Below are 27,739 nucleotides of genomic sequence, written 5' to 3' on the forward strand. Positions count from 1 at the left end.
GGTCATGCAGCAGTGAGCTCAGAAGACAGCAGCACAGTCTATTTTGAAGTATGAGTAAGTTCATTAAAGCTCCCGCTATATTAACCTATAGGAGCAAAGTGCAACTATATGTAATTTTTCATTTATCAGCTATGTTTCTTGGAATGGTAACAAGCCATGTTCAAAGTTTTCAAGTTCTCAGTCCCTAAACACAGATAAAAAACAAAGGAAATGCTGTTTTAAACAAGTCTGCATCAACAAACTTGCAAGAAAAACATTTTGTTCCACTCATTCTTGGCTTGATTTAAAGCAAACAAAAGCAAGTCCTTTCAATGTTAAAGGGGAGTCACCCACTGATCATACTCTTCCAGGTTTTATATTCGTATCACTCGAGGCCATGTGACAAAAAAGGGGAAAAAAAAATCTTGGGAGTTACATAGCCCAGAAATTTATTGAATATTTGCTCAAATACATTCTGTATAGAACTGTTCAGCTTGCTTGGTCTTGGTGCTCCCAGGAAAGATCATTAACAGATGCATTGAGCTGTATCACCAATTAGGAATTGTTATGTGTGAAAATGTTAAGCATGGGGCTGCAACCTCCCTCTGGCCAGATCTGTGTCTTGAATTTGACTAGGCACCTTCCCTTTAAAAGATTCAATTTGTGTAAGTTGCTGCATGAAATGTTATTTAGAAGAGCCTTTCACACATTGGTCTTTTTAAAACAGTAAAACACTTCAAGTATTTGCATTTGAAGTTTTCAATACTGGAAACATTTAGCCCAGAGTGTTTGCAATGGGGTCTTTAATTTTTCATATGGTCTCTCTTCTAAATATCCCAGAACATTTAGTCTTCAGTTTTGGCTTCCATTTCCTCAGCATCATCATCCCCATCCACTTCAGCATTTTCCCTCTCCAGTCTTTCCAACTGCCTTGCAAGCTCAGTCTCATCTGTGTCAGTAACCACCTTAGGCTGAAAAAAAAACCAAAACAGAAAACATTGTGAACAGTCATTAAGAAAGAACATATATATTTGTAGGCTCTGATTCTACATAAAGAGCAAGAGATAAAATACATCCTGAAGTCACACAATAAAAACCAGGAAAAGTAGAATTTTTGGCTGTTTAAGAAACACAGAAGTTTCGGGTTTTTTTTAGTTTAATACCTTTTTGCCAAAATTTCTCCTAGCACTATCAATCTTGCTCTACTTTAAAAATGCCACGAGGAAAAAAAAAAATATTACATTTTAGAATGTAATGTGTTCTTACCTCCATCTGCACATTAAAGACTCCTCTCTTCTCCTCAATTTTTTCTTTAATTACAGCCATGGCTTGATTTAGAACAGACAGTCCTTCAGTTCTCTCCAGTGTTGTTGTAGTCATCACATAACGAGGAGGGGCTATCAGATTAATCTATAACATTGCAGGGATTGGGGGGGGGGGGGGGGGGGAGGAGGAGGGGGAAAAAAAAGCAGAATCAGTAATAAAAACAAAGAAAAATCTCAGAAGCAAAGTAAGCAACGCAGTTCTGAATATACAATTCACAGAAGAAAAAACATTTTCCCATTAGAAAACCCCTTTCTAGAAGTATAAACATCTTGGACGGAAAGAGCAGACAGGAAAGTGCACAGCCTGTCCCCTTTCCAACATCAATATCAGTTATTTCTACATAGTATGTTTATTTAGACAAATATTGCTAAGCAGAGAGGATGTCCACTTTGCAGATCAGTAAAACAGCCTATCACTTAATTTTTCAAACAATTAAAAGACTGTGACAACCAGTATGGGTTTTTTTGTTTGTTTTTGTGTTTTGGTTTTTTTTTTGTTTGGTTGGCTTTTTTGGTTTTTTTAGATGACTGGGTAAGTAAACTTTTCCTTTTGTTACAAGAAACCATTATAAGAAACCATTTTCAAAGAAGTAAGTACTTTCAAGTCTTTTGAAAACACTTATTCAGTAATGCACTCGATATCCTAAAATTGTTGGGGAGATTAACTAGGCCTGGCTACAGCAGCCATTCTACCAACATTCTACCAACATAGCAACATATGTGGACCGAACATTCCTTTTCTTACATAATCTTATATCTGAAAATAAAAATTGTTGCTCCCTACCTAAGGCTACATAAAGGACTAGTAGGTATGTAGTGTGCCAATACTAGACTTTAATAAATTGAACAGAATAAATACAGCTTCTTGAACTTGGGAAGCCACAGCACAGTCACAGGAACAACTGGCAGCACACAGCTGAAAGGAAGTGTGTTACATACCTGCTAGAGAAGAATCGGAAAGCAAGTACACGGCTTCCCAGTCTCAGCTACGTGATTGTGACAATTGCAATTGCATGCTACTGGTACCTGAGGGCATTAGAAAACTTTGCTTTTGACTTCACTATTAAGACAGAGACTTACTTTAATGGGCATGTTCTCTGTGGAACAGTTCAAGCCTGCTCTCAAAGCTTCTTTTACTGCATCTATGCCTTCATAACCATAACAGGCAACCTCAATATCTAGGACAGAGGAATACAAATAATAAAATTTTGAAGTTACCAAAAGCTGTAGCATCTTTAAAGCTTTTTAACTTAAGCTTTAATAAAGCTTTTTAGCAACCAATGTTTATCCACAATGACAGCCTCAGTAGCTCCCGAAGCTGAGGAAGGTATTTCACTTTCTTGACTTGTAAGTTGAGGTAAAAGTCTTCATAAATTCTTTAGACATACAACATTTTACACTGTGCTCTGAAAAGCCAAGATACGAAATTATATACCCATATTCACTCACCTCTCACCCAATAAACTCAATGGGAATAATTATATATTTCACATGGAGAGATGAAGATGTAAAAGCAATAAATACCAGAGAAAATGAAAAATCTATCAGGAAAAGTGAAACTTGAAAAAGAGCACATCCACAAATTCATGTAATTCTGTCAGCAATTACAACAGAGGAATCACTTGAGAAGCACTGGATTTTTTTTTTTTTATTTTATTTTTAAGGTAACTTATATTAACATACAGTTAAAGCGATAGTTAGCTATAGCTTTTTGTATATGTTTGGAAATTAAGGCATAGACTAATGCTGGTCATATTGGTAATACCCTGATTAGACTAAAGACAAAGATTTCTTTACCCATGTAGCAATGGTGCAAGACTAAGCTACACAGAGAAGTTAGTCTCACTTCCAGGTGACTAACAACAACCTGCTAGTTCTCAGCTATCACAAACAAATTCACAGAAGAGCATCCCAGTCAGCCCCAGGATGACACTACAAGCCAATGGAAAATTTCTACGCTTGCTTTGAAGACAAAATTAAAAACACCTTCGACCATTGTACTGATTTTGACTGGGATAGAGTTAATTTTCTTCCTAGTAGCTAATACAGCGCTGTGTTTTGGATTTAGGATGAGAATAATGTTGATACCACACTGATGTTTTATTTGTTGCTAAGTAGTGCTTACTCTAGTCAGGGACTTTTCAGCTTCCCATGCTCTGCCAGGTGCACAAGAAGCTGGGAGGGGGCACAGCCAGGACAGCTGACCCCAACTGGCCAAAGGGTTATTCCATACCATCTGGCATCATGCTCAGTATAGAAACTGGGGGGAGTTGGCCGGGGGGCAGCGATCACTGCTCAGGGATGGGCTGGGTATCGGTAAGTGGGTGGCGAGCCAGTTGCATCACTTGTGTGTCGTCGTGTCCTGTCCCCCCACACCCCTCCAGTTTTGTTCCTCTCTCTCTCTCTCTTTTGTTGTTTTCCTTTTCATTACAATTTATTACGATAACAATTTTTTTCTCTCTTTTTCCCAATTATTAAACTGTCTTTATCTCAACCCACAAGTTTTCTTACTTTTGCTCTTCTGATTCTCTCCCCCATCCCACGGGGCGGGGGGGGGGGGGGGGGGGAGGGTGAGTGAGCGGCTGTGTGGTACTTAGTTGCCGACTGAAGCTAAACCACGACAACCATCACAACAAAACAGGCAAGATGAAGGAAGTAAGAGAATATGCTCATCGAGTAACTTTATTTTCATAATTAATGAAGTGCTATTTATGTTAGCAATTTCATTCTTCATAGCAATCAAATCCCACTTAAATTTTTGAAGTCTATGTTAACTCATGGTGATCTAAAGTAATAGGTAAAGGAATTTTTCATTACTTTACTTTTTGCACTCTCTTCTTGACTTCACTGTCATTTGGATATGGGTTATCTTTTCTTCTCTCCACAGTAATCAACTAATGCTCTTCAATATACCCTTGCAGAGCAGAGGCAATTTCTCAATCTAGTTAAAAAATGTGACTCTGCTACATTGACTATCTGTTTAATGGCAAGCATGCTTTTAGGCTGTTCAGGTAGCTGTACAACCAGATTTACAGTTTTAAAGTGTGCCTTCTTAAGTACTGCAGTCATGTGCTTTTTCCGCCTGCACTGGGCTGAGACAAACCAGCTCATACACTTTACGAATACATTAGAGACATGCGAAGCTTGAGCTAATATATCCTGCTGAATGGTTTGCAATCAGCCAATTAGAAATACACCCAGAGAAAAGCTGGAACTATTTTCACATATTCATAGACAAGTGGCTAAGATGTATGCCCTAGCTGAGCTGACAGAGGTCAATCATCCTGTTAGAGAACCAAAAAATGTAACACTTTGAATAATGAAAAAGATGTTGTGGATGCAGTAATAACTATAAAATATTTAAATTCAGTGTGTATCAGCGCAATATGATAGACTGCATTAAATATCAGGACAAGTACTTTGCGTCCCAAGGAATCTGCAGTTTGGCGGAAAAAATAAAAGCCAAACCACCTTGGACTTCGAGATAGAACCCACAGAGGCATTTTGCAAGCAATCCTTGATTAAGGTGTCTTAATTCTGGAAGAACAGTTCCACTCAAATATCAGCACCACCATACGCTAACTTAAGCGTCAAGACGCGTTCAATGAACATCTGGAAGGAACTCACCAGCTCGGATTTTGACTGCTTGTGGTGTCAGACGTCTGTTAATATTGTCAATCAATACACGCCTCTCTTCCTCTGTCAGATCTAAGCTATCCAGGATTGCAGGGTCTCTGAGCCAAGCAAAGCAACATTACAGAAGTTATACCGAAGTGGAATACGACATAACATTAACATTGAAATAGTACCAGAAGTTATTATGCATAATCATAGACATCTACTAGGCAATGAAAACAGGAAAATTTCTTAAGAGCCCATTGAAACACTGGAATAAAATAAACACATCTATTTCCAAAATGTTTTCTATAGGAAGCATTTAACAAAACAGAAAAGTAGTTTACTCAATCTCTTCCTGGAAGGAAAGATCTGATTTTTTTTTTTTTTTTAAGAAAAGGAATTACTTCTGTCCAGCTCCATTTGTACATGACACACAGAGTGAGAAAAATATCTAGCTGCTTGGTATTTATGTTCCCTCCAATGTGAAGATAAATCCATATTGCATGAAAGAGAATCCATGACGAATCTGAGGTTTTTGAATTATTTTAGTGTTTCATTCAAACACAAGATTTTTGTCATTCTACAAAATAACCTATACTCATCCCATGTTATTCTGTACTCCTTTTTAACAGTGACTGGATCACAGACAGATACTTATCTGCTGGCTACATTCTTGGCTAAAGAAAGAATAAAGGTTTTTCAGATCACAAGCTAGTAGTTTAAAATCCGGAGATCACAGAGGCAAACTCCTCTGCTGTTTATCCATATAAATTAGCAGCTCTTGTTTCAAGAAGTGGTGTCAATTCTCTTTATTGCTGTATTAATTTTATCCAAAATATATCTGAAACAGAGACCATAACCAAAAAGCTCCTCACAAAAATTTTTCCTGTTCTTCAGAGACAGGAGTTGCAGTTCCCTGAAAAGCAATACTGGATCACCTACAATACTACTAGGAGGCAAACATGAACTAAAATGGCCCAAAAAACAGAGCAATATTGGAGATTGGTCTCTGCTGCTAATAAAAAGTCATCTTTCATGATTTTATATACTGAGTATAGATAGTAGAAGAGCCAAACATAAGCAAACAGAATGCAGAAATATGACAGTTTGTACACATCAAAAATATGAACCCATATAGCAGAAGTGATTTATTGGACATGTAAATTCTGTTTCTTCATTTACATTCTATTCTGTGAAATCTTCAAGTTACTTTCATGAGCATTTGGTAGGCATTCAACAAATAGGTCCCAGATGTTTAAGTTTTACTGATCAGAGGGTAAATATACTTTAAAATTTTGCCACCAGTGTCCTGCTGTGTGAAACCCCAAAACACTAATCCTCAGTACTAAGAAAGAAATAGCAAGTCAAATTCTTAGACGGCATGCTAAGCCTCCAGAAAGCACTTCAGCAAGCACAGAAAAGCAGCAATATCCACATTTTTCTGCTCAACCACACTATAGCTTTATGTAGGAGCACAATGGGAACAAAGAAAAGTTGCAGTCCGTTGTCAGAAACCTTAAGGCATTACTGATGAAAACATGTTTTGAGAATAGACAGCTTCTGAAGTTTGTGCTCCAACCCGAATAGCAGATGAGCAACAAATGGCACGTGTTCAGGAATTTTTCTGAGTTTAAGAGAAGCTTAAACAGCCAATGTAACTACAGTTTTTTGTTCTAGTATACAGGTGTTTAACTAAGTATTTATCAGTTATGGAATGATCTGGAATTCCTTCTGCAGCAATGTGCCCAGATTTGCCCTTTACCTGTAAATTTGCTATCATTAGAAAATAATTATTATTCTATGAAACAGAGCACATTCAGTCCAATGAGGATACAAGTTGTCTCTTCCCCAAAAACACAGAGATGGTTTTAAGTTAACCAAAATGCTACCAAGTGCCCTGCTCCTTTAAGTCAACACAATTTCTAAAATTTTATTACTGCCATCTAGTGTTCAACTCAAGTTCATCACTCATAGGTTTATGTGCTATAAAAGGTAAAATTGGAAACGTTTACTGAGAAATCTATTTTTGGATTGCCAAGTTAACGACAGAATCTTTAGAGGGGACCCAAACAGGTTAATTCTGAAAGCAAATTAAAATACCATACTTCATAAAAAAATGAAGAGCAATCTATCTCAGTGCATACTCCCTTAGCATCACAATTTCCAACTCTTTCTGTTCATAATTCCATTTCTAGGTTCCTGATCCCATTCCCATTCTTTGAGTTTGGAACTGTAGAGAAGTAACAAGCCAAGTTGTTGCATTTGGAAAAGAAAAATTCTGTCTGTGCAGTGGAAAAGTGACAGTCAGCTTTGAGTAGAAATGTTTTCAGACACAGAGCTAGATATGTTTGGTAACATCTACTTGGGACTAAGAACAGGTAAATTGTGACAGACAAACCAAGATCAGTGCTGCTTCTTCTGTTAGAAATGTCAAAGGCTCATCTGTAGCAATGGAATTCTCTCCAGTGTTTGTAATTACATGTTTCTCTTAAAACATATTATTCACCAAGTGCCTTACTATTTCTCCACATCAAATTCAATTACTACTTTTAAAAAACTGACACAGACAGAGTGGCACACTCAAAGATGGATAAAAACAAGCCAACTCTGAGCCTTCCTTCTCAAAAGCATTGGGAACTTGAAGAAAGCAATAAGACAGAGAAACCTACAATAAGCAACTGGAAGACTGATGTCAGAATTTACTAGGTTTACTTGACCAGTACATTCTACACACAGACTCTGGGAAAAACACACCCAAAACCCCCAAAAGAACATTATGGTGGAACTATTCCAGGAAATACTTGTCTGCAATTATGAAATAAACCCCTAGAAGTAGAAAAGATGTCCTTACGAGACTGCATGCTTGAATGCATCATAAGCACCATATCCTGGTCTTTTGTACTTGTCATCAAATACCCAGGCAGTTCTCTGGAACAGACTCTCAAGCTGCTCATCCTTGGTGTACTCCAAGACTTCAGCAACATGACGAAGAATGCTGTAAACCTTGAACACACAAAAGGGGTATTAAAAAACCCCAAAACAAAACACCCCCTGTCCAGTCTCACACTCATGTAATGCCTGACTCTTACTATGAGTTTGTACAGCGTAAAATTGAGTCCCACAGATCAAAGTCCACAACCAAAATTGTTGATGCAAATAAACAATTAAAAAAAAAATCAGTGATAAAGTGTCTTGATTCTAAACACTGTATGATGTTGCAATAGAATCCTTCCCTACATTTAGCAATAAATTACATACTGAGTTCTAGGAACTTACAAAATATCAAAACCATTTTATTAACCTAAACCTTTACTGTGTAGTTATGAAGATAAAATTATTCTCTCACGGAAACTGATGCAAAAAGTATTATCAAGTTGTTAAACAGTATACAAAGAAATATTATTTCTTTGTATACATATAGTATACATATATTTGCATACAAAGAAAAAAAAGTTAGAATCAAAGGAGTATTTAATGGTAAGCATTCTACTCAAAAGCCTAAGATCACACAGTAGTAAGGGTGGGAGCCTTAAACTACTTGCACGCCTTTTCAATAAAATTTGTCCATAGAGTGCTAAACCAGCATATGCTTTTGGATTTCTAATCATTTAAACTTCCCTCTTTACATCACAGATTTTCAACTGACATATTACTTGATCTACTCATTAATTAAGAAGCAGCTTACCAGAGCACTCATGGACAGCTGACTATATATATATGCCTGGGTAAATGAGAATCAAGAGCATGCTTAATAAATGAGCACAATACTTTATTTTCATGTTATCTTATGTCTGTGCATTTTGGTTGCTCAGGAAAGAAGCTGGTGACACACAGTGCCTGAATTTAGCAAAGCAACTTACAGTCTTTGATTTCGTGAATTTGTCTTCACATTTGATTGCCTCCTCTGGAGAAACTCTTCTTTTTGACAAGTCAATATAACCTATTGGAGAAAACCATTTTGAAAGCATCAGGCATTGTGCAAACTACGTCTAACTGCTTCAAAACAAAAGTATAAAGAACAATCATTCTGGCTCAGAATTTGCCCCTTGCCTACACTATCTCTATCTGTTGCTACAGAAAGTAACAAAACCAAACCTTAATGAATTTGATCAAATCACGATCCAAACTAGGGTATTAAATTATTATTTCAACTGTAAATACTTACAGTAGCAAATCTTTTGTACAACATTCTTGAAAATTACTGCCCTAAGAATGTTTTCTCTGCAAACCTGAAGAAATTTTCATATTTCAGCAGTCAGTGATCCATTTTTCTGTCACTGTACACAGTTTTGGCAAAAATCATACCAGTATACAAGGAAGCAAGTTTGATGCATATTTTTGTAGTGCTCAACTCAATTTCATTCAAGGTTGGCACTCCATCAGTTTAGCTCTGAACGGTTTCCTAATAAAGTAGGCCTGGCCTCAAATTCTGACTCTAACTCCTTGGATACTCTTCTGGGAGAACCGTCTGTGAAAAAACCTCTTTTGAACCATTTCTTAGTATATTTGAAAAGGCCTCCACCTACTTCTCACAAGCTATAGGCTCCTCAAAAGATTCAATAAAAGACCACTATGTGAATTTCAGATGTGTTTCTCTGTTCATATGAGAATGAAATAAATTTCTAAGAGGAAGCATCCTTTCATGAGAGATGCTGGAAAACTTATTTTACTTCAGATCTATCTGAAATAAGTTTCTTCCTGTCTGTCTTTCCTCTCTGCTTTTTCTTATCCTGTCATTCATTACTTAATCTCAGAGTTAACTGCAGTTTCAGAAGTATTCTAGAAAAGCATATTACTTGAGAAACATCATACCAACAGTCAGGTTTCTAGGAGATGTGCTCCGTGTTTATTTTCATTATTTCTTTATACCTGGATATAGATTTTTAAAGATTGCATGGAACTGTATTATCAAAATCCAACATGTTCTAAATAGAAAATATATTAAAAAAACCTTCAAAATAAAAGATTCAAACGTTCAGAAGATGGGAAAAGACAAAGTTGCCTGTACAATCTCAACTTGTAACCTTCTATAGAATTCATCTGGTACAATAATTACATACATGTAATCTATTTTATAGCCAAGGTTGAAGACTTGTTAGTGCACGGGATGGACTGTGACCATTAGATGTTCACCATTTAGATTTTTAATCACTACACCAGATAATCCTTCTCTTCATTTAGGACTTAGAAAATCTACATAGATTATCAAAAGAAAATCCCACTTCACTATGGTTTGTTGACCAAACATTGAGCTGGTGAGGACCCACTTAAGCAAATCTTTACTGAAGTGATTGACCTTCATTAACCCAATTCCCAAATGACACAGAGGAATGGAAGAATGATCACAAATATCAGATGGCATCATGATGATGATTTTGCTCAAGTGCCTTAAAAAAAAAAAAGAACCCCTGGCAAAAAACAACGAATACCTAAACCACCTAGTTTATCTGCATTTTTCTCTATTAATTCAATCTCAATATAGCCCACAATATCCCCTAATACCTTTCTCTTTGTCAACTCTTATGACCACAACGCATTCATTCCTCCCGATGCGGATGAGTTTGTTTATGGAACGAATACGTCTTCTGGATAGCTCACTGAGAAGGATCATGCCTTCAATGTTGTTGTACTCCAGCAGGCTGACATAGGCTCCCATTTCAGCAATGGACCGAACATTGACCATCACTACATCTTCCACCTCTGGAAATTTATGCTGGTAGAATCTACAGCTTAGTCCTGGCATTCTGGAATTTGAGCAGAAGGAAACAAAGATTTTATTTCACAGTACATCACCGACTTCTGCAAACAAGGTAAAAAACGAGCAAGGACTGGTGAGGATAGAGAGGAACACTGGTACAAAAAATGCAAATTAGGATAAGGCTTGTGCAATTCACACTTAGGTTTTAATAGAAATGAAACAATAAATTAACTAGGATTTTAGTATTACCACATCCATTTGCTAAAATGCTAAATTTTTGCACTAAAGCAGAAAAAGCTTGCTACACAGACTTTATTATCCACTTCAACTGTCATACTACCTATCCATAGCACAATTCAGAAGAAGTGACTTCAAGTGGTGAAGAGGTGGCACTGCACACCTTGCATTCATCTAAATTCAGGAGGCTGTGTAAAACTTTACAGCAGATTTTAACAGGAGGACATGGAAGAGGAGAAGCCTGCTCACTCACTAAGTGCTCACTAAGGTATTTGTATGCACATAAGAATGTGCATGTGAGAGGTTGAGAGAGTTAAGAGGTAGTAGAGTGAAGCTTCTGCAGTACTGAGAAGGAGCAGACTCTATGCTCCAGAAGATGACTTTCTAAACTCAGCACAAGATGTTTGGAATAATCCTGTAAGACCTGCTTCAGAGGCCACCTGTCAGCAAAGAAAGCAAAGGCAATAATCAGAACAGAAGATAGAACTAGCCTGACATGAATGAAGCACTAAAAAAAGAAAAAAAGCACCCCCCAACATATTGCTACTCAGGAAGAAAAAAAAAGCCTGGATTCTTTCATTATATGTTCAAAAAAAGTACAAAATCAATGCTTCATAATCATGTAGTGGTTAAGAAGGAATGCTTAAACCTCTTCATTTTCCTGATGATGAATTCACATACTCATCACCCACCAGGCTAGTTCAATTCCTTTTGTCTATGCCTAGAAGTTTCATACAAAGAGTTTCCTACAGAAGTAGGAGCCTAAGATGCTGAGTCAAATGCATCACTTCTTCAGGTTTGTTGTAATCACCATTTTGAAGTATTACTCTTGATCTTTACAGCAGTGCTGATGCTTTCTAGCTATATGAGAATTTAAAGAGGCTAAGATGGTAATGCCAAGCACTACGTACACATGGCCATACAATTCAGAAGACTGCATCCACCCTTATTGCCATCCTTAACTTGCAGAAAGGGGAAATACAAACTAGTAAAGGATTATAAAAACACTCCTCTAAAGGTTTCATATAACTTCATATAATTTGAAGCTGAACAAAGGACTCCAAACTTAAAAATAAAAACTTGACAGTTCAGTTTTCTAGTCCACTTAATGCAGTTCAGCTCAACCCTGCATGTCTACTTATACAGAATAAAGATATGTTGCAAAGCAACAAACCCCAACCACAGCAAGCAAAAATGGACCAACACTGCTCTGCACACAGGTTATTTTACTCCTCTCCGTAGGCACAAGCTTTTTATTTTGGCCTTCTGTGGGAAACCCCTCAGAAGCAACACGGTGCCCACAGCACCAACGCTGGAAACCATCTTTCCAAGACGTTAGAAACGCCTCAGCAAAGGTTTAAGTCCCCACGGCCGCACAAGTCTCTGCGGAAACTTGCGAAAATGGAGTAACTTCTGACCAGCGACTCCTCCGGCCGCTGGAGTGTCGCTGACAGAGGCAATGCCCCACGACAGCTACAGCACCAGAGAAGGGAAGCCGTCCCCAGGGCGGCCGACAGCCGCTGCCGGGCCGGGAAGGGCCCATCTCTGGCACAGTGAAGGCGAGAGGTGGGCCGGTCCCCCGGGGAGCGCGGCCCCGCGGCCTGGGAAGCTCGCAGTTGCGGCGCCGGTCCGTCCGTCGTTCGCTCGCCCGTTCGTCCGTCCGTCCGTCCCTCCCTCCCTCCCGCCCCGGCCGAGCCCAAGGGCCCGGGCCCAGCCCTCAGCCGCGCCGAGTCCCCTCCCGACACCGCGGGCCCACAGCGCTCCCAGCCAGGAGGAGCCGCGGCCCGGCCGCGGGGCGAGGCCAGACCCCGAGGCGGCGGCGGGGCGCGAGCAGCGGCGGGGGCACAGCCGCTACCTGGCAACGGCCGAGGGGTCCCGTTCTGCGCTCGCGGCCCGGAGTCTCGCGCTGGTCCCGCTCCTGCCTCAGCGTGCGCCTGGCCACCACCACCCCACTGCGCAGGCGCTAGCCCGCCCTTCTCCCGCTCCTCCGCACGCGATAGGCCAGCCACGCGCTCCTAGGAGCATAGAGTCTGAACGTCGGGGCAGAAGGCCACCCTTTGCTAGAGCGCCCCCCCCCGAGCCGGGCGCTGAGAGCAACGCGGGCGGACAGAGTCGGAGACCTCCGAGTGTCACAAACAGGCCCGGAAGCCAATTACGTCTGTTCCCTCCCGTCCCCGGGGGGCACGTGACCACAAGCGTGGGGCCGCGCCGGCATCCGGGTGCTGCCTCCGCCAGGGCGCCGCCTCGCGCGGGGGCGGGGACAGCGGGGCCGCATCACGAGACAGCGGCGGCGGTGACAGCGGTGACAGCCGGAGCGGGCCCCGCCGCCCTGCGCCCCGCCTGCCCCCGCCGCCACCATGTCGGGCAAGGACCGCATCGAGATCTTCCCCTCGCGGATGTGAGTGTCCGCTGGGCCGGGCCGGGCGTGAGGGCGGACTGAGGGGGCACTGCGGCCCGGCCGCCGGCCCTGCCCCTGCCCTCGCCGCGCCGGCTGAGGGGCGAGCGGCCTCTGGGCCACCCCCCGCGCGGCTCCGGGGGGTGAGCGGGCCCGGTGCGGCGGTCGGGCTTGGCTTGTGCCCGGAGCTTGTGCTTGTGCCGCGGGGGCGGGTTAGCGCCGAGGTGGGAGCGGCGGGGGCTCGGGGCCGTGCCCGGGGCAGCCCTGGGGGGCGCCGGGGCGGGAGCTCTCTGGGCCCCTCGTCCCGTCTGGGCTCCGGCGCTGGAAGTCGTTTTGTTGGTTGTGCGTCTGCTGCTGCCCCGGGTGCTCTGCGCCTCCAAGGAGGGTCTCCCTCTGGGTTTTGTGTAGAACACTTCGATAAGCAGTTGATGAAGGCTGCAGTTAAATCTTCTCTTAAGTTTCTCTTTCCCGGCTCAAAATTAGCTGTCAGCCATCAGAGGGCCATTGCAGCCCCCCAAGAAGCAAGCGGCTTCCAGTGGGGGGGCTATTTAAAATCATGCAATTAGGCAAACCTTGATTTTAAAAAGAGCAATTTGTAGGATATATGTATAAGAAAAAATGCACAAATCGAACTGTAGCTTCCCTTCACTTTTTAATAGACGATACTGCTGTACAAGAGTTTGGCCATAAAGTGTTAAAAAAGAAGGAAGTAAAATGCGTAAAGTGCAGTGGACAGTCAAGTAATTTTCCAGATCCTGACAGCAAACTATTTGTCATGAAATCAGATGTCTCCTGACAAGGCTTAGAAAGTTGCCAACATCGGAACGAACAGGAACAATTGAAACTGATCTACTAGTAAAATTGCTGTTTTAATAATGCTGTTCAGTTTCTCTTCAGAACCCTGCAGGACAGAAAGACTTTGCCTTAAGGTGAAAGGCTGTTTCAAATCTTCTTGCATAAAATTGGGTTGATGCCTGGATGTAGTCTTTATAAAAAGGTGCCTTGCAGGACAGAAAACCTCAAATGTAAAATAATTGTTCTCATACATGAGCTCAGGACATATGAAATAACAGTTTGTATGGAAAGATTAATACATTACATGGTAAAGGTTCTGTTTTGAAACTTAGTTCAGAAATAAATTATTGAATATACTAAGTCACTGGTCTCACTCCTGCTCTTCAATAGTGCTCTTTTCATTCAGTTTACATGTCTGAGGAGGAGGCACTTCAATCACTTTTAAAAGGTTTTGTGGGCTGATATGTCATTGTGGCAAGAAGGGGGTGATGTACAAAGGCTTAATATTTACAAGCCCTGTTTCAAATGAGGTAATAGACCAACAATGTGGCTGATGTTTTGATAGGAATGTAAGTTAGGATGATAAAATAAAGATGGCTTGCCTCTGCAACAATTCTTTTTTTGTTAACTGACAGAACAGAATTTCACAAGGTTTGGGGGTTTTTTTTGTTGTGGGTTTTTTTTTTTTTTAATCTTTATGAAGTGGCTTGCTGCTATGAGCCTCTTTTGTGCTGGATATGATCAATTACAGAAGCTGCTCAGTCTCCTTGACAGTAAACAAGATTTTGTTTAATGCAGTCTCAGAGCCTGTGAAATCTTGCTTGAACTAGAAGGTCAGCCAGTCGCTGGCAGGTGGTGAACAGAGCAAACAAGTTAGTTCAAGGTGGTGACAGAGACCTGCTTGTTGTGAAAGTAAAGCTGCCGTTTTACTCTTTGACTTTGGTTTTTTTTTTTTTTATCATAAACATTCAGAAAGTATTTGTGCTTTTCATTTATAAGTATTTGGTAGATATTAATGGAGCTATTTGCATCACATGCCAGTAGATGTGGAAAGTAATGGATTCCACTGTGTAGGTAGAATCTGAATTATACTTAACTTTTTCCAAGGTCAGAGAGGAAGTGTATAAGGCTTCTCTTCACATAGAGGGGACCTGAGTATTGTCCTTTGTGTGTAGTGCCTGCGTGTACAAAGTGGTGGCTTAAGTTAGCACAGCTTGTGGTTTTTGTAGTACAGCTCCTGCTATTCTAGTTAACTTAAATGAAAAGATTCTTCAAATTAAAATATACTCCACAGCAGAGAGGGAAGCAAGGTTTGGATCCTTCTTCAGTTCCTAATTCTGCATGAGAAACCTGTAAGTGTGCTACTAGAAGTAAAGGATATACAATGCTACAGCTAGCTTACTAATATCCCTTTTGAACTGATGCTACTTCTGATTGTCTTAAATAGCTTGTAAATCTCCTGTGCAGTATATGAAGATATGGAATTATTGTACTTTCTGACTTTCTTTAAACCAGAATGTAAGACTGCTGTATCTTGTTACTCTGTAAAATCAGAACACAGCATCAACAGTTACGATCCCATGAAAAATTTGCTGTGTTGTCTGATTTTGAGAAGATGGCATAGCAGTAAAAGAGCTTAAAAACAATACCAGTGTCACACTGACAGTGGGCTTTTGGGGTAGTTTGATTTCTGGTGCATTTCTGGTACTTGTAAGTCATCAAGAAAAATGAAAACTCTTATTTCCTATTATGGAAGCGCTGAAAAATGACTTGCCAATTTTCCATGATCTTTGACTTTGCAGATAATAACCTTGTAATTCTCATTGATGATGGAGATAAATATAATAAATTCCCTTGATTTTAAATGGGAATATAAAATTCTATCCTGAAGTGGCCATCCTGTTTTACTGCATTCATGTTTCTTGGTTGCTTCATAATTTCAGTCATGTCCATGTCAGAAAACTTTCTATAAGTTTTTTCTTAATCCCTTCAGATGAAGCAGGACATTTTTATTTATTCCTCTGTTTAACAGGGCTCAGACCATCATGAAGGCTCGTTTGAAAGGAGCCCAAACAGGTCGTAACCTCTTGAAGAAAAAATCTGATGCTTTGACACTTCGATTCAGGCAGATCCTTAAGAAAATTATTGAGGTAGGTAAATTAGAATTTTCCTGTGTTTGGCTCACTTTATTTGAAATCTGTCTGTTCTGTCAGTTGCGCATTCTTGTTCTGCTAACTTCATTAGGTAGGCTGGAATGGAGGACAACTTTGTGGGTAACCTGTTTTTTGTAAGTGAGGCTACTGAGGACAGATGAGCAGAATTATGTTTTTCTGGCTGCAATGATACAGACATTTTGTAAGAGTTAATATTCTTCACCTCTTTCCAACCAGTCCTAGGCTCTGCTTTCTTTTGTGTCCCAAGGTCCCTATCATCTCTTCTGTATTACAGGGAATTTGCTCTGATGCTGCCAAATACTTATGAGTGGATTTAACATGTTCTGTAGCCTCATTTTTGCTGCTTTATCTGGCTTGAGAGGGTACTCCAGATCTATAATGTTTCCTGCATGACCAGGTACGCTAGAAAGCAGAAGTTTGTCCAGATGGAACTTGTTCCTTTATGAAGAAACACCGAGTCCTGCTTCTTCCTTTGCAACATGAATGACAAATCTAAGATACTCAGTAGAGCCTAATATGGCTTGTTCCGTTCTACCATACTAGATGGGTTTTAGTTGTACTGTTTTGGCTGCAACCGCTACAATATCCATGGTTAGCAGTAGTGCTTTGTTGCTATGCTGTAGACAAGCTCTTGGCACTCTGTATCGTTTCCTATAGACTGTCTAATACACAAAGGCTCTTGCTTCTCAATAGCATGTTTTTTAGCTACAAGGGCTTCAAATGTGTAAAAATTGGGAAAAATGGAGTAGGAGGAGAGCTCAGCTTCACAAAGCTGCATACATCTGTATGTTGAAAAACAACTTTAGCTGTCTCACAGTATTCAGTACAATATGAAGTACGAGTGTTTTCCTGCTGAGCCATTATATTGTTGTGATTTAAACCCCATGGAGCAGAATTTTGAGATTATTAAGACAGACAAGTCTTTTGCTGTTTCTGTGAGTTCTATGCTGGGTCAGTGAGACAGCTGAAATACTTCTTTTTTTGCCAGTCACCTGGAAATTACAATTTTCAGTTTGAGAGTAAGCTACACATACAGGACTTTCTCACTCTCTTAAATTACTCATTCTTCTCTTCATGCTGTTAGTTATTTATCCTGGAAAAGGAGTAATGATGTGCCTTGTATTTGCTGCCTTTTTAAAAATTTATTTATTTATTTATTTAAACAGACTAAGATGCTGATGGGTGAGGTGATGAGAGAAGCTGCCTTCTCACTTGCTGAGGCAAAGTTTACAGCAGGAGATTTCAGGTGAGGATTGCTGATCTTGTGGATGTCCTACCCGTGGGAAAGAGTGATCAGCAAGTTGTTGATCTCTCTTTTGGAAAAAAAGTAAAATTCTTAAATGCACTTTAAAAAGAAAAAAAAAAGACAGTGGACAAGGTAGGACAGGATGAACTGAATTCTATTAGGTAAAGGTGGGAGACATCACTGTATTGCTGCAGGAGAGAGATGATTTGCATAATGAAATGTATACTCTATTGGAAGCTAAACAAAGTGGAAAGATTAACAGAATTTACTTTATGTACAAATCCTTAATTTGAGAAGGTGTTGTTTTTGGCAGCTTGGAATCTAAAATGTAGGGAAACAAGAATTTAAAGCAGAGTATTGGACTATTTATTATTTTGATCGTTCTTGTGAATTTGAGGGCCAGATGTAACGTGTGTTATTTTCTCCCAGTAAATCATACAGAAATTTTACTAACTGTTCTAACTTCCTATCTCATTGACCTCTTGTCTCACTAGGGCTAGTGAGGTCTGTATGTGAGAGGGGGAAATAAATCTTTTTCCTCCAGTAGGATATTTTTAAATCGTATTTTAATAAATTACAGTTCTAACTAGGGTGTTTGTATAATTCATTCAAGTGTGCATAGATCTTGTGGAATAACATTGGGGAAGTGTTAATGATTCAGCTGACGGTACTGCCAATTAATGGGGAAGAACTAAGTGATCAGACATAGTAGTAATCTGTGTGCTGCTGCAGAAACATCTTTTTGCCCTTTCATTTGGATATAGTGCTGTTTCCTGTCCTAACCAGTCGCAGTGTTTAGCTATAAACAATAGTCATATTCCACCCTGTAAGCAAACTGTACTTCAATAGAAGAGTTGGCTATAATGGCCTGTTCTTGGAAGACCTTAAGACACTCTAGAATTCTTCAAGATGAATTGTTGTACGAGCTTAAGTTTGTTAATATGATAGAGTTAGTGGGTAAACAAACTTATAAATGTTCCGAAAGAACAAATACATACAAACTCAAATGAACAAAATGTTGTGGCCTTGGTCTGCATTAAAGCCTTGAAATTCCCTCGCTTTCATTGGGAAAAAAGTCTCACAGGTTGATTGGGCTCAATGTTATTAAAATATTTTAAAGTAATTTGCCAGATAACTGGCTAGTTTTTAGCTATGCTTTGTATACTTGGTCTAAGATGTTTCTAAAGTTACATTTCACAGACTCTATGTCTTTTACATTTCCAAACATTGCTGGAAACCTATTTCTTTCAAAGCTTCTGTGTTAGCTTCGAAGTCTGTGCAATGAATTGCATAGAGAACTGAACTGAAGACAACTTCCAAATCTTTACAGCTATTTGATAACTACTTCATCTTGTATATAATGATGACTTAATGAACCACTTCAGCTTTCCTGATTAAGATGTATGTTTTCTTCCTTACAGTACTACTGTGATCCAAAATGTGAACAAAGCTCAAGTGAAGATCAGAGCTAAAAAAGACAACGTAGCAGGTGACTCTCTTCCAGACTACGAGTATTTAAACTCTTAAGGGAATTGTGGGAGGAGATTCTAAAATATGCAGGAATGTATCCAAACACTGTCTCCTCCTCTTTATTTCTCTTATTCATCTAACAGTAGGAACACTTGTAATTTGCTGGTTTTTTTCACCTACAGCATATAATTTTTGTATTTAGTTATTTACCTCTGATAAAATTAAATGAGTGTGCATAAACTGCAGTTCAAATCTTTGGACAAAGCATAACTTCCATAGACCTTTACTGAAAAATAGATCAGGAAATTAAGTATCAAAAATTAAATGTTTCAGGAAATTAAATACCAGTAGTTGTCTCTGAAGAAAACAGGAAAAATAAATCAGGATTGAATGCTTAAGATATTCCTTAAGTACACGGAATATATTACTAGACAGAAACATAATAAAACTGAACACTGTATAAACCAGAATACCTCCCTAAATTTTTCATGTGTCTAGATCTCTGTGATCTCAATACAATTCTGAAGTTCCATATTAAGATGTCAGAACCAGCATGACTTAATTGTTCCAAGCGATATAGAAAGATTTTGGAAACAAAGCTTCTGAACTTACATAATGTATTAGAAGCAAATGGGGTAAAGGTGAGCTGTACTTAATAAATCTGTAACCCTTTATGTCTCTTATACACATTCTTGTTCACTTTTGTCAGGTGTAACCTTGCCAGTTTTTGAGCATTACCAGGAAGGAGGGGACAGTAAGTACAAACCAAGTATTTTCTATCTTACATGTACTTACGGCTATTCTACGCTAACACAAAAAATACTTGTCATGTCTTGCTGATAAGTCAGTTTACATCATAGGCATAGGTGTACTTCCTCTATGATGCTTTGTCCTGTTCCTGTGACATGGAGGGATTATTGGGGACTATCGGGGACTTCAATTTCCTAAATCAGTGAGTGTTTCAGATGAGGAGAAGGCTTATCTTGAATTACCGGGTTTTGAGACTGGTAGGTCTTACTGTGGACATGCACACCAGTGATCTGTAGTAACATAAACCACTATAAAGAATTTGTTAATGGGCAAAGGCTTTAGCCTGTCACTTGCTGAGCTCTCTGTATCCCTGTAGTTTGTAAAGTACTAATTTTCATCTAGTAAGAAAACACCACAGTAGCAATAGCAACAAATATTATTTGATGATTCTTTTTTTTTTCCCCCAGGCTATGAGCTGACTGGCTTGGCCAGAGGTGGAGAACAGCTGGCTAAGCTGAAGAGGAACTATGCCAAAGCTGTGGAGCTGCTTGTGGAACTGGCCTCCTTACAGGTTGGTAGGAGGAAAAAGAAATAAGGAGATTGTTGGTTTCTCACTGTTCTGAAACGAAAGCAACGTAGTCTCAGTTATTGTAGTTTAATACTTTGAGCTGTACTATACTCCTTTAGTCCTAGTGCTGTACAAAGTTGCAAACCTTTTCTAGCCATAAAACAGAGTTATATTACTGCTTCAAAGAAGTCCTTATTCCTTAATGGTAAGAAGAAACTTTCTTTGGGGAGTTATTTGTAACTGCTAACATGCAGTGTTCAGCATGCTACTGACATTAGTAGAAAAAGTTCTGCTTCTATCAAGAATGTAGTCTGTGAAGCTACATTACAGACTGGGCTTTGGCTTTCAAGTACTATTTGGTTTTGTGTATAGAATTGATGGAAATGCTGAATTTGTCTTGTTATGTATTAATTATTTAATCCCATTCCATCAGACATCCTTTGTCACTTTGGATGAAGCCATTAAAATAACAAACAGACGTGTGAATGCAATTGAACATGGTGAGTATTTTTCCATTTGGGATGCATAGTATTTTTCTGTCTCTATGCAAGATGAGGAGCAGGGTGACGGAAGCCACTCTTCTTTTGACTGCTTTCATTGTTAGTAGGATTTCTAACCAGTTCAAGAACTCTTCAGAAAGCATTACAATGAAACATATTGCAAGTAAGAACAAAAATTAAAAGCCCAGTGGAATGGACTGGAGTACACAGAGATAAATGAATATGCAAATGTGAGAAAGTAATCAGGAAGTTGTGTTGAGAACCTATAGAACAAAGATTTCACAAACACATTCTGGAGTCTCTGCTAGTGACTTTGACTTTTTGGTGAAGTATGTTGACTAGAAACAAAAGACAGGATGTTTCTGTGTGTTAAGATGTTCTAATAGCTAGCATAATAGCTTTTAAAACTGTAATGGGGGTGTCCAGTGGAGAGCTGGTGACTACTTTTGTTGGTTTTGGATGGGATTGCAGAGTAGGCATCCAGAGAGGAATCTTGGTGACCTGTTAAGGTTTCTGTTACAGGAAACGGTACAGTCCTAATGTCAATACTCTGGTATTTTTCTTTCATCCGAATTCCTTATCCTTCACATTCTTGTTTGTAGATTTGTTTCTTGCAATTTCTTAAGTACTACCTATGCACAATATTGCTGTGATTCCTTTTGCTGCAGTATCCAGGGTGCTTTGATTATTTCAAGTTCCTGAGTTGTTGATAGCTCAGGTTGCATGATCTTTGCATGTATGCAATAACTTATTTCAGTACATGATTCTAAACTGTCCTTTTCAGTACTGTTTTTCATAGACTTGTTCCTTTGAAAGTGCAGGCCTTATCTGCAGGTTATCACTCTGCAAATTTGACTGTAGAACAGGTTTCCTCTGCAGCCTTCCATATAACTTTGGTAGTGCTGATAATAGCTTTCTCCTTTCAAAAAGTGAGTCTGACGCATAGCTTGCCCAGTTGGGCGTTAAAGCTTTGTTTAATGTCTCACCTCTTCCCTTGTGATGGTGCTGTATTTGAATATGTTTTCATGATGGCTTTTTCAAACTGAGATCATAATTCTGTGAGTAAAAGTGCTATGTTGAACAGAAATTTCTGAAAGAATGTGATGGAAGAACATAGTTTTAATTCAAATCTTGCCCACCTCTTGCAGGATTTTTTTTTAACCATTTCCATGGGGAAAAAGGACCTTACAAACAATCAGGGATCAGTGCTTACTGATTCCATTGCATCTTTCAAAAGAACTTGCTATGGGAGATTCTGTGGTGTTCAGACTCCTAGTGTAGTCCTGGACTTACTGAAGAAAACCATTTTGTGTACTTGTCCATAATAAGATAGTATGATCTTCCACGAAAGACACGTAAATTCCCCCTAGCCAAAAGAATTACTAGATTGACTTTAAACAACCATCTGTGCACTGCATTAGATAACTTCCTGGCTAATATAACAGCAGTCCAATAACTTCCTTATTTATATTTTTTTAGTGATTATTCCCAGGATTGAGCGTACTCTTTCTTATATCATCACAGAACTGGATGAACGAGAACGAGAGGAATTCTACAGGTAAATATCTGAAATAAGACTAGACTGGTCTCTTTTTCTCAAATAGACCATTTCTCAGAAGGGACTTAGGAGAACTGTTCACCAAATCTGGCAGCAAACACTGTTAAACATGACCTGGCTCTTACTGCATATTGAGTTTCCAGAGCTGGGCACTTGGAGATCTGCAATTACTTGTCTGAAAGTTACAAATGAATCCCTACCACTAGGTTGTACATAGCTGTCATTATCATTCTTCCAGAGGGAATGATGGGATACAGTACACTGAGGTGGTTCTGCTTTAAGGACACCTCTGCCATAGAGGTCAGTGTTCTGGGCTACCTGAAGCAAAAATGTCAAACCTGAAATGAATTAAAGGAGAATTAACTTCATTAAAGACAAGCAGAGTAGTATAATGCAGTGTTTAAGGTCAAGAATATAATTTATAGTTTGGATGAAGAAATGAGTTAATCTGCAGAGATGAAGTTTCTCAATGGCAGCAGCTAGCGATAAAAGCCTTTTGCCATTTGTTACAGGATTTTTGTTTCCTGGGGAACTTCTCCAGGCAGCTGTGTCATATCCAAGTTGTATGGCATCTTTGCTGCTAGCCTGTTTTATGAAAACACATTTGTTTCACAGATTAGCAACATTTCTCTTCACAGGTTAAAGAAGATCCAGGAAAAGAAAAAAGTATTGAAAGAAAAATCTGAAAAAGAACGGGAGCTGCGGAGGGCTGCTGGTGGGGAACGTGAACCAGCCAATCTCTTAGCAGAAGAGAAGGATGAAGACCTTCTCTTTGAGTAACCCAGCACAGTTGTTGTATATGGAGCAGGGGACCCAGAATACAGAATGTCCATTTGCAATATAATTCAGGACATTTTGCCTCGATGATACTTACGTGGCTTCTCAGTTGGTATATAAGTCTTGAGTTGAATGGATTGTGGATTTCTCCTGGGAGATTAGAAATCTGGGAACTTGACTGCAGCATAGGAGGAAAAGGAGAGATGAGTCAGGTGCTTTACTATCAGGAAAGCCTTCTAGTGCATGTTCAGCCTGTTTCTTCACTTTGTAGGAATAACTGTCCATAGGTGTGTTTTTTGCAGGATGGTTCTGGATTTGCCTAATCAGGTTCCTCTTTAATTGCTCCCCTCCCTAGTGCAAGCAAAGGAAAATGTTATTTAGGGAGGGAGATGCATGTAATGTTCTTTACTGCTGAACTATTAATGTTCAAGTTGCTTAAAGCAGGTATTGGCACAGCTGAAGTCAAATGTCAGTAAAGGCAACTCTAGTTTTCTAACCTGTTGATGAAATCCACAGTCTTCTGTGATTCATTTTTGTTGCACGATTGTTACCATTGGCCTAAAACATCTGTGGTTTTAATTAGAGGTTCTGCCAACTTGTGTACTGTCTGTGCTAGAAACAAGTAAAAATTTTAAACGTTAAATATCTGGTGTCTGGCTCAGGTTGCTAGAAGGTGGTGGTCTTAAAAGATAGTCATGTTGATTTCAAAATAAAACCTTTGCTTCATTCCCTACCCCCAACTTAGAGTCTGCACTGGGCATATCTCTTTTCAGCCTGTGCCCACATTCACTTAAACTTTACTGCTTTAGATAAGTAACCAAGGAGAAGTGGCTCCCTCCTGACACAAACACATAGAAACTCTTCTCAACTATCTAGCTACGTGTTGCTCCACAACATCATTGCAACCAGTAGGCTGGCAAGCAAAGCAGGGTTGAATGTACAGTAGTCCATCCTTGCTGTGATTCTTCATGTCCTTTGCTGATTAGGGGAGTCTAGGAGAGTGGCTGACAAGCAGGCTGTCACTGAATGCTGCTCAGTTTGAAAGGCTGTTTTCCTAAAGACACTGGTTTGCAATCAGCAAACTGAACACATGCCAGAGCAGTAATACTAGTACATTGTCTCTAGTACTAATAGTCTCTTCAAGGTAAGCATCTTGTTTTAAACATGCAGATGCAGGGTAAATGCAAGGAAATTAATTTCTATTAACACCTTTAAAAAGTCATTTTATAATTGTATGAAGCACAAGGGCATTTCTTTTTCTTTTGAAGCTGAAGGCAGCACAGCTGAATAATAATTCCATACTCTGTTGTAAGATACAGGTCCAGCTTGAAAGAGAGAAACCGTAGATCCGAGGACATGCTGTTACCTCTCCCACTCAATGCATAGTGTCAGAAGGAACAGAGAACATCCTCTAGGGCACTGATGGGTCACAGCATCTTTCACACATTCAGCAAAATGGCAGAAAGAAGACTCCCAAGATCTACTACAAGTAGTAAAATTGTACAGTGATTTATTTAAAATCTAGAAATATTTTACATTTTTACATTAGTGTGCAGTTCATGATGTCTGAAAATACAGAGTGCAGATGTGTCTAAAAGTACAATGTGGGGCTAACCACAGGTCTCAGTAAAGTTACCTTAATTATTTAAGGCATTGAATCCCCCATCTTATATTTTAAAAAGTCACATATAATTACATTCAAAAATTCTTTTATGCAATTCAGGTAACATTTATTTTTAATTAAATCTGGACTGGTAAAAATGCAGATACCCTCATTTTAGTCTGATACAGCTCACTACAAAGCCTGTGATCAGGTTGAAGAGTTTCACCAGTGAAGTTTGCATAGTCTCTTTTACTCTCAAGGGAATTGACACACCTTCTTCATTAAAGAAGGCAGAATAATTTCTTACACAAAGTAGTTCCAGGTCCAAACTGGCAGCAGATGGACAGTCAGGTATATTTCTCAGTGCTGCTCTAGCCTTTCTTTTCAGCAGGAGACAAAGGACAAAGCTAACATTGGTTATAAACTATCATAGCACCTCTCTATGTGGATGTCAGCGAGTACTGTGTGCCTTGGGAATTAAAGAGAGTAGAGCTGAACTTCAAGCAACATTCTTTAAGTCTACATTCAAAAGCTTATTTGTATAAAAACAGCTTCTGTACACCATTTCAGAAAAACTGGGGAGACAAACATTAGTTAAATACATTAATGGCATGATTTACTGTGACTGACGCTGCCTATGAACACTGAATACCTAAAGGGGGTTCAGGAACCATCTTGAGCTGATTGTGACTGCAAGAATTTGGACAGTACCTATGTAGCTGAGTTAAGTTACCCTTAACAAAGACGTTTTACTGCCTTTCACCTTCTTGTCCAACTATGAAACAGTAAATACCAAAAAGCCTAATATATCTACAATCATCTTTCTTAAAAAAGGGTAGAATTGATACACTATTTTGTCATCTATGAAACACTGACTATCCAATATACCTGAACATTGTAGTTGTCAAACTATGGATTAAACTGAGAACATGCCTGCAATGTGAGGCAAAAAGCCATTATTTTGAATATCCAGCTCTTAGGCCAACAGGTAGCACGTGGTTATTTCTAACACTGAATTGAACTAAAGATACTAAAGTTTCCAACCCCTTTTCTTTCTGAAGGGTCATTACTTATCCCCACTAACTGCTTAATTGCTTTTCAGCCCTATATACTAATTAAACCAGCAAATAATTTTGCTTTCTAACAAGACAGGAATGCACTCTATACTTCCATTTTTCAATACAAAAATGTACTGAATGTTAGTTCAGTAACTAGGATAGTTATCTGACAATTTCTTTATATCTGCTGTATACTTTGAGCTTTCTATTTAACTATGGGTGTGAATTCATTCCATTAACATTTGAAGAAAGAATATACGCAAGACAGAATGGAAAAAATCAACTACTTTTTCATCCTTCAACATTAGACAGGAGTGAACTACACATTGACGTAACTCCAGTGTTTTACCTGTAGGAACAAAGAAACACTATGGCTACAATTAAGATATATTCACAGTCAAGGTTCTTTGTGCTACCCAAAACCAAAACCACCAAGAAACTATTATTCAGTTAGCTTCAGCGATAGAACAGCCCTACTGCAGATGCATAGCCTTAGTAGTTAAACCTTCACAGCTCAGAATCATTTGAGGATGCAGAGATGTGCTGATCTGCTTTGCAACGCACTAGGATACAGTCAGACCTTGCCTTTTGTTAGCTTGTTTCAAATATTCCCCTTTCTCGTGACTTCTCAGTCAGTTACCAGTGTTTTACACATACTTTCACTGCAGTACTGAGCAAATGCAGGACAATATGTTGGCTAGTGAATTACAATACTCATTTTATAACACAGCAGCTACATTCAGCAATTTTAATTCCAGTTAGTTATCCATTAGACCAACAGCCACAAGATGAACCATTTGCAGAGATTAAAAAAACCCACTATCTTCCAATGTTCAGCATATCAGTCTATTTTAGTCAGTATTCTGTTATAAAACATGAGAACTTAAGTTGACTTTTAAGCAGCATGTCCTATAACTATATTTTTTTCACAAAAATATAACCTCTGCCTTTCTAAATATCTCTACAGATCTGTGGAAAACAGCGGCTCCAATCAGTCAATATGTTTTAAAGAAAATTCTGTAAAAATATCACATCTAAAAGATCAATATAATACTCATCTTTGATTGGACCTAAAATTAATGTGCAGTCAAATCTGATTTTAAAAGTCTGACTAAAAAGACACAAGGATTGAAATATTTACATTATACACATTTTCCAATTACAGTGCTATTGAAGTGGAATGTTTGAGAATTAAAATATTAACTCAAGCCTCCCAGGGCAGCTCCAGACCGGAGCGGCATCTTCAGTCCATGTATTTTTTTTTTGAACAGGAGAGATCCTCATTAATATTAATGGTTTTCATGTGTAGATTATTTCTCTGTCCAATGATCTGTAGAATTATGCTCCTGAACTACCATCATGTCCCACAAAGTCATTAAGTTAAGTGTTAAATAACATTCATATTTATAACTATGTGACAGCATGGACTGTATATACACACACACACTTAAAATCTTTGATTTCATAAGGGTGATTCTAGGTAAAAAAGGTGGATTTATGTATAAAAGTAGTTGCTAGAAAAATCTATCTAAAGCTTTAGAATTTAGTACTGACAAGGTCTCCATTTCTGGACCACAGAGAAAGAAAACTTGGACAATCTTTAGATCAGTTAAATTGGCTCACAAGCTGATTAGCGTATTTTTTCAATAATACGCAATTTCACTGGCAAAGGATGCAGCCACTGAGGTCTAGAGCTCACACGCATTTATACTAGAATTGAGCAGACCTACACACAATCTCCTTGGAAAGATTACTAGATTGAAGTCCGTTTGTCCCTTGGAATTGCTCTCTCATCGTAGCCAGGTAGAGGGCACCCACTGGGGTTCTGTGTCAAGTTTGTTTATTAACCGAAGTAACTCTTGATAGGCCTTATCAAGATCAGAATTCACAATTGCTGTATCAAAGTAGTGGCCATTGTTCTGTTCCATCTCCCTTGTCTTCTCTATGATTTCTCTCAGCTCTTCTGGCTGCAATCAAAACCAGAGAAT

The 27,739-nt window shown here is 39.2% G+C and overlaps 3 protein-coding genes across 5 annotated transcripts in view; 1 reads left to right on the plus strand and 2 right to left on the minus strand.

Annotated features, from left to right (window-relative positions):
• Nucleotides 1-765: 765 nt before the first annotated feature.
• EIF2S1 (eukaryotic translation initiation factor 2 subunit alpha) lies at nt 766-12,861 on the minus strand. The gene is made up of 8 exons (XM_075502980.1): nt 12,713-12,861; nt 10,425-10,666; nt 8,783-8,862; nt 7,774-7,925; nt 4,932-5,038; nt 2,385-2,482; nt 1,246-1,389; nt 766-950 (listed from the first exon to the last, which is right to left on the minus strand). The coding sequence occupies exons 2-8, from the start codon at nt 10,663-10,665 to the stop codon at nt 825-827; spliced, it is 948 nt and encodes a 315-aa protein (XP_075359095.1). The 5' UTR covers nt 10,666; nt 12,713-12,861; the 3' UTR covers nt 766-824.
• Nucleotides 12,862-13,073: 212 nt separating this feature from the next.
• ATP6V1D (ATPase H+ transporting V1 subunit D) lies at nt 13,074-25,516 on the plus strand. Its single transcript, XM_075502981.1, has 9 exons — nt 13,074-13,255; nt 16,080-16,197; nt 17,388-17,467; nt 18,889-18,956; nt 19,647-19,691; nt 20,155-20,258; nt 20,689-20,755; nt 22,235-22,313; nt 22,952-25,516. Exons 1-9 carry the CDS (start codon nt 13,215-13,217, stop codon nt 23,091-23,093), a joined length of 744 nt encoding a protein of 247 aa, XP_075359096.1. The 5' UTR covers nt 13,074-13,214; the 3' UTR covers nt 23,094-25,516.
• The window catches only part of PALS1 (protein associated with LIN7 1, MAGUK p55 family member), a 60,548-nt gene continuing 57,392 nt past the window's right edge, over nt 24,584-27,739 (minus strand). For all 3 annotated transcript variants that reach the window (XM_075502977.1, XM_075502979.1, XM_075502978.1), the window contains one exon: nt 24,584-27,718. In XM_075502977.1, the coding sequence (XP_075359092.1) occupies nt 27,542-27,718 (177 nt within the window). In that variant the 3' untranslated portion in view covers nt 24,584-27,541. The remainder of the gene's footprint in view (nt 27,719-27,739) is intronic.

This window comes from Mycteria americana, chromosome 5 (genome assembly GCF_035582795.1).
Source record: "Mycteria americana isolate JAX WOST 10 ecotype Jacksonville Zoo and Gardens chromosome 5, USCA_MyAme_1.0, whole genome shotgun sequence".
In the NCBI taxonomy this organism is placed as follows: Eukaryota; Metazoa; Chordata; class Aves; order Ciconiiformes; family Ciconiidae; genus Mycteria; species Mycteria americana.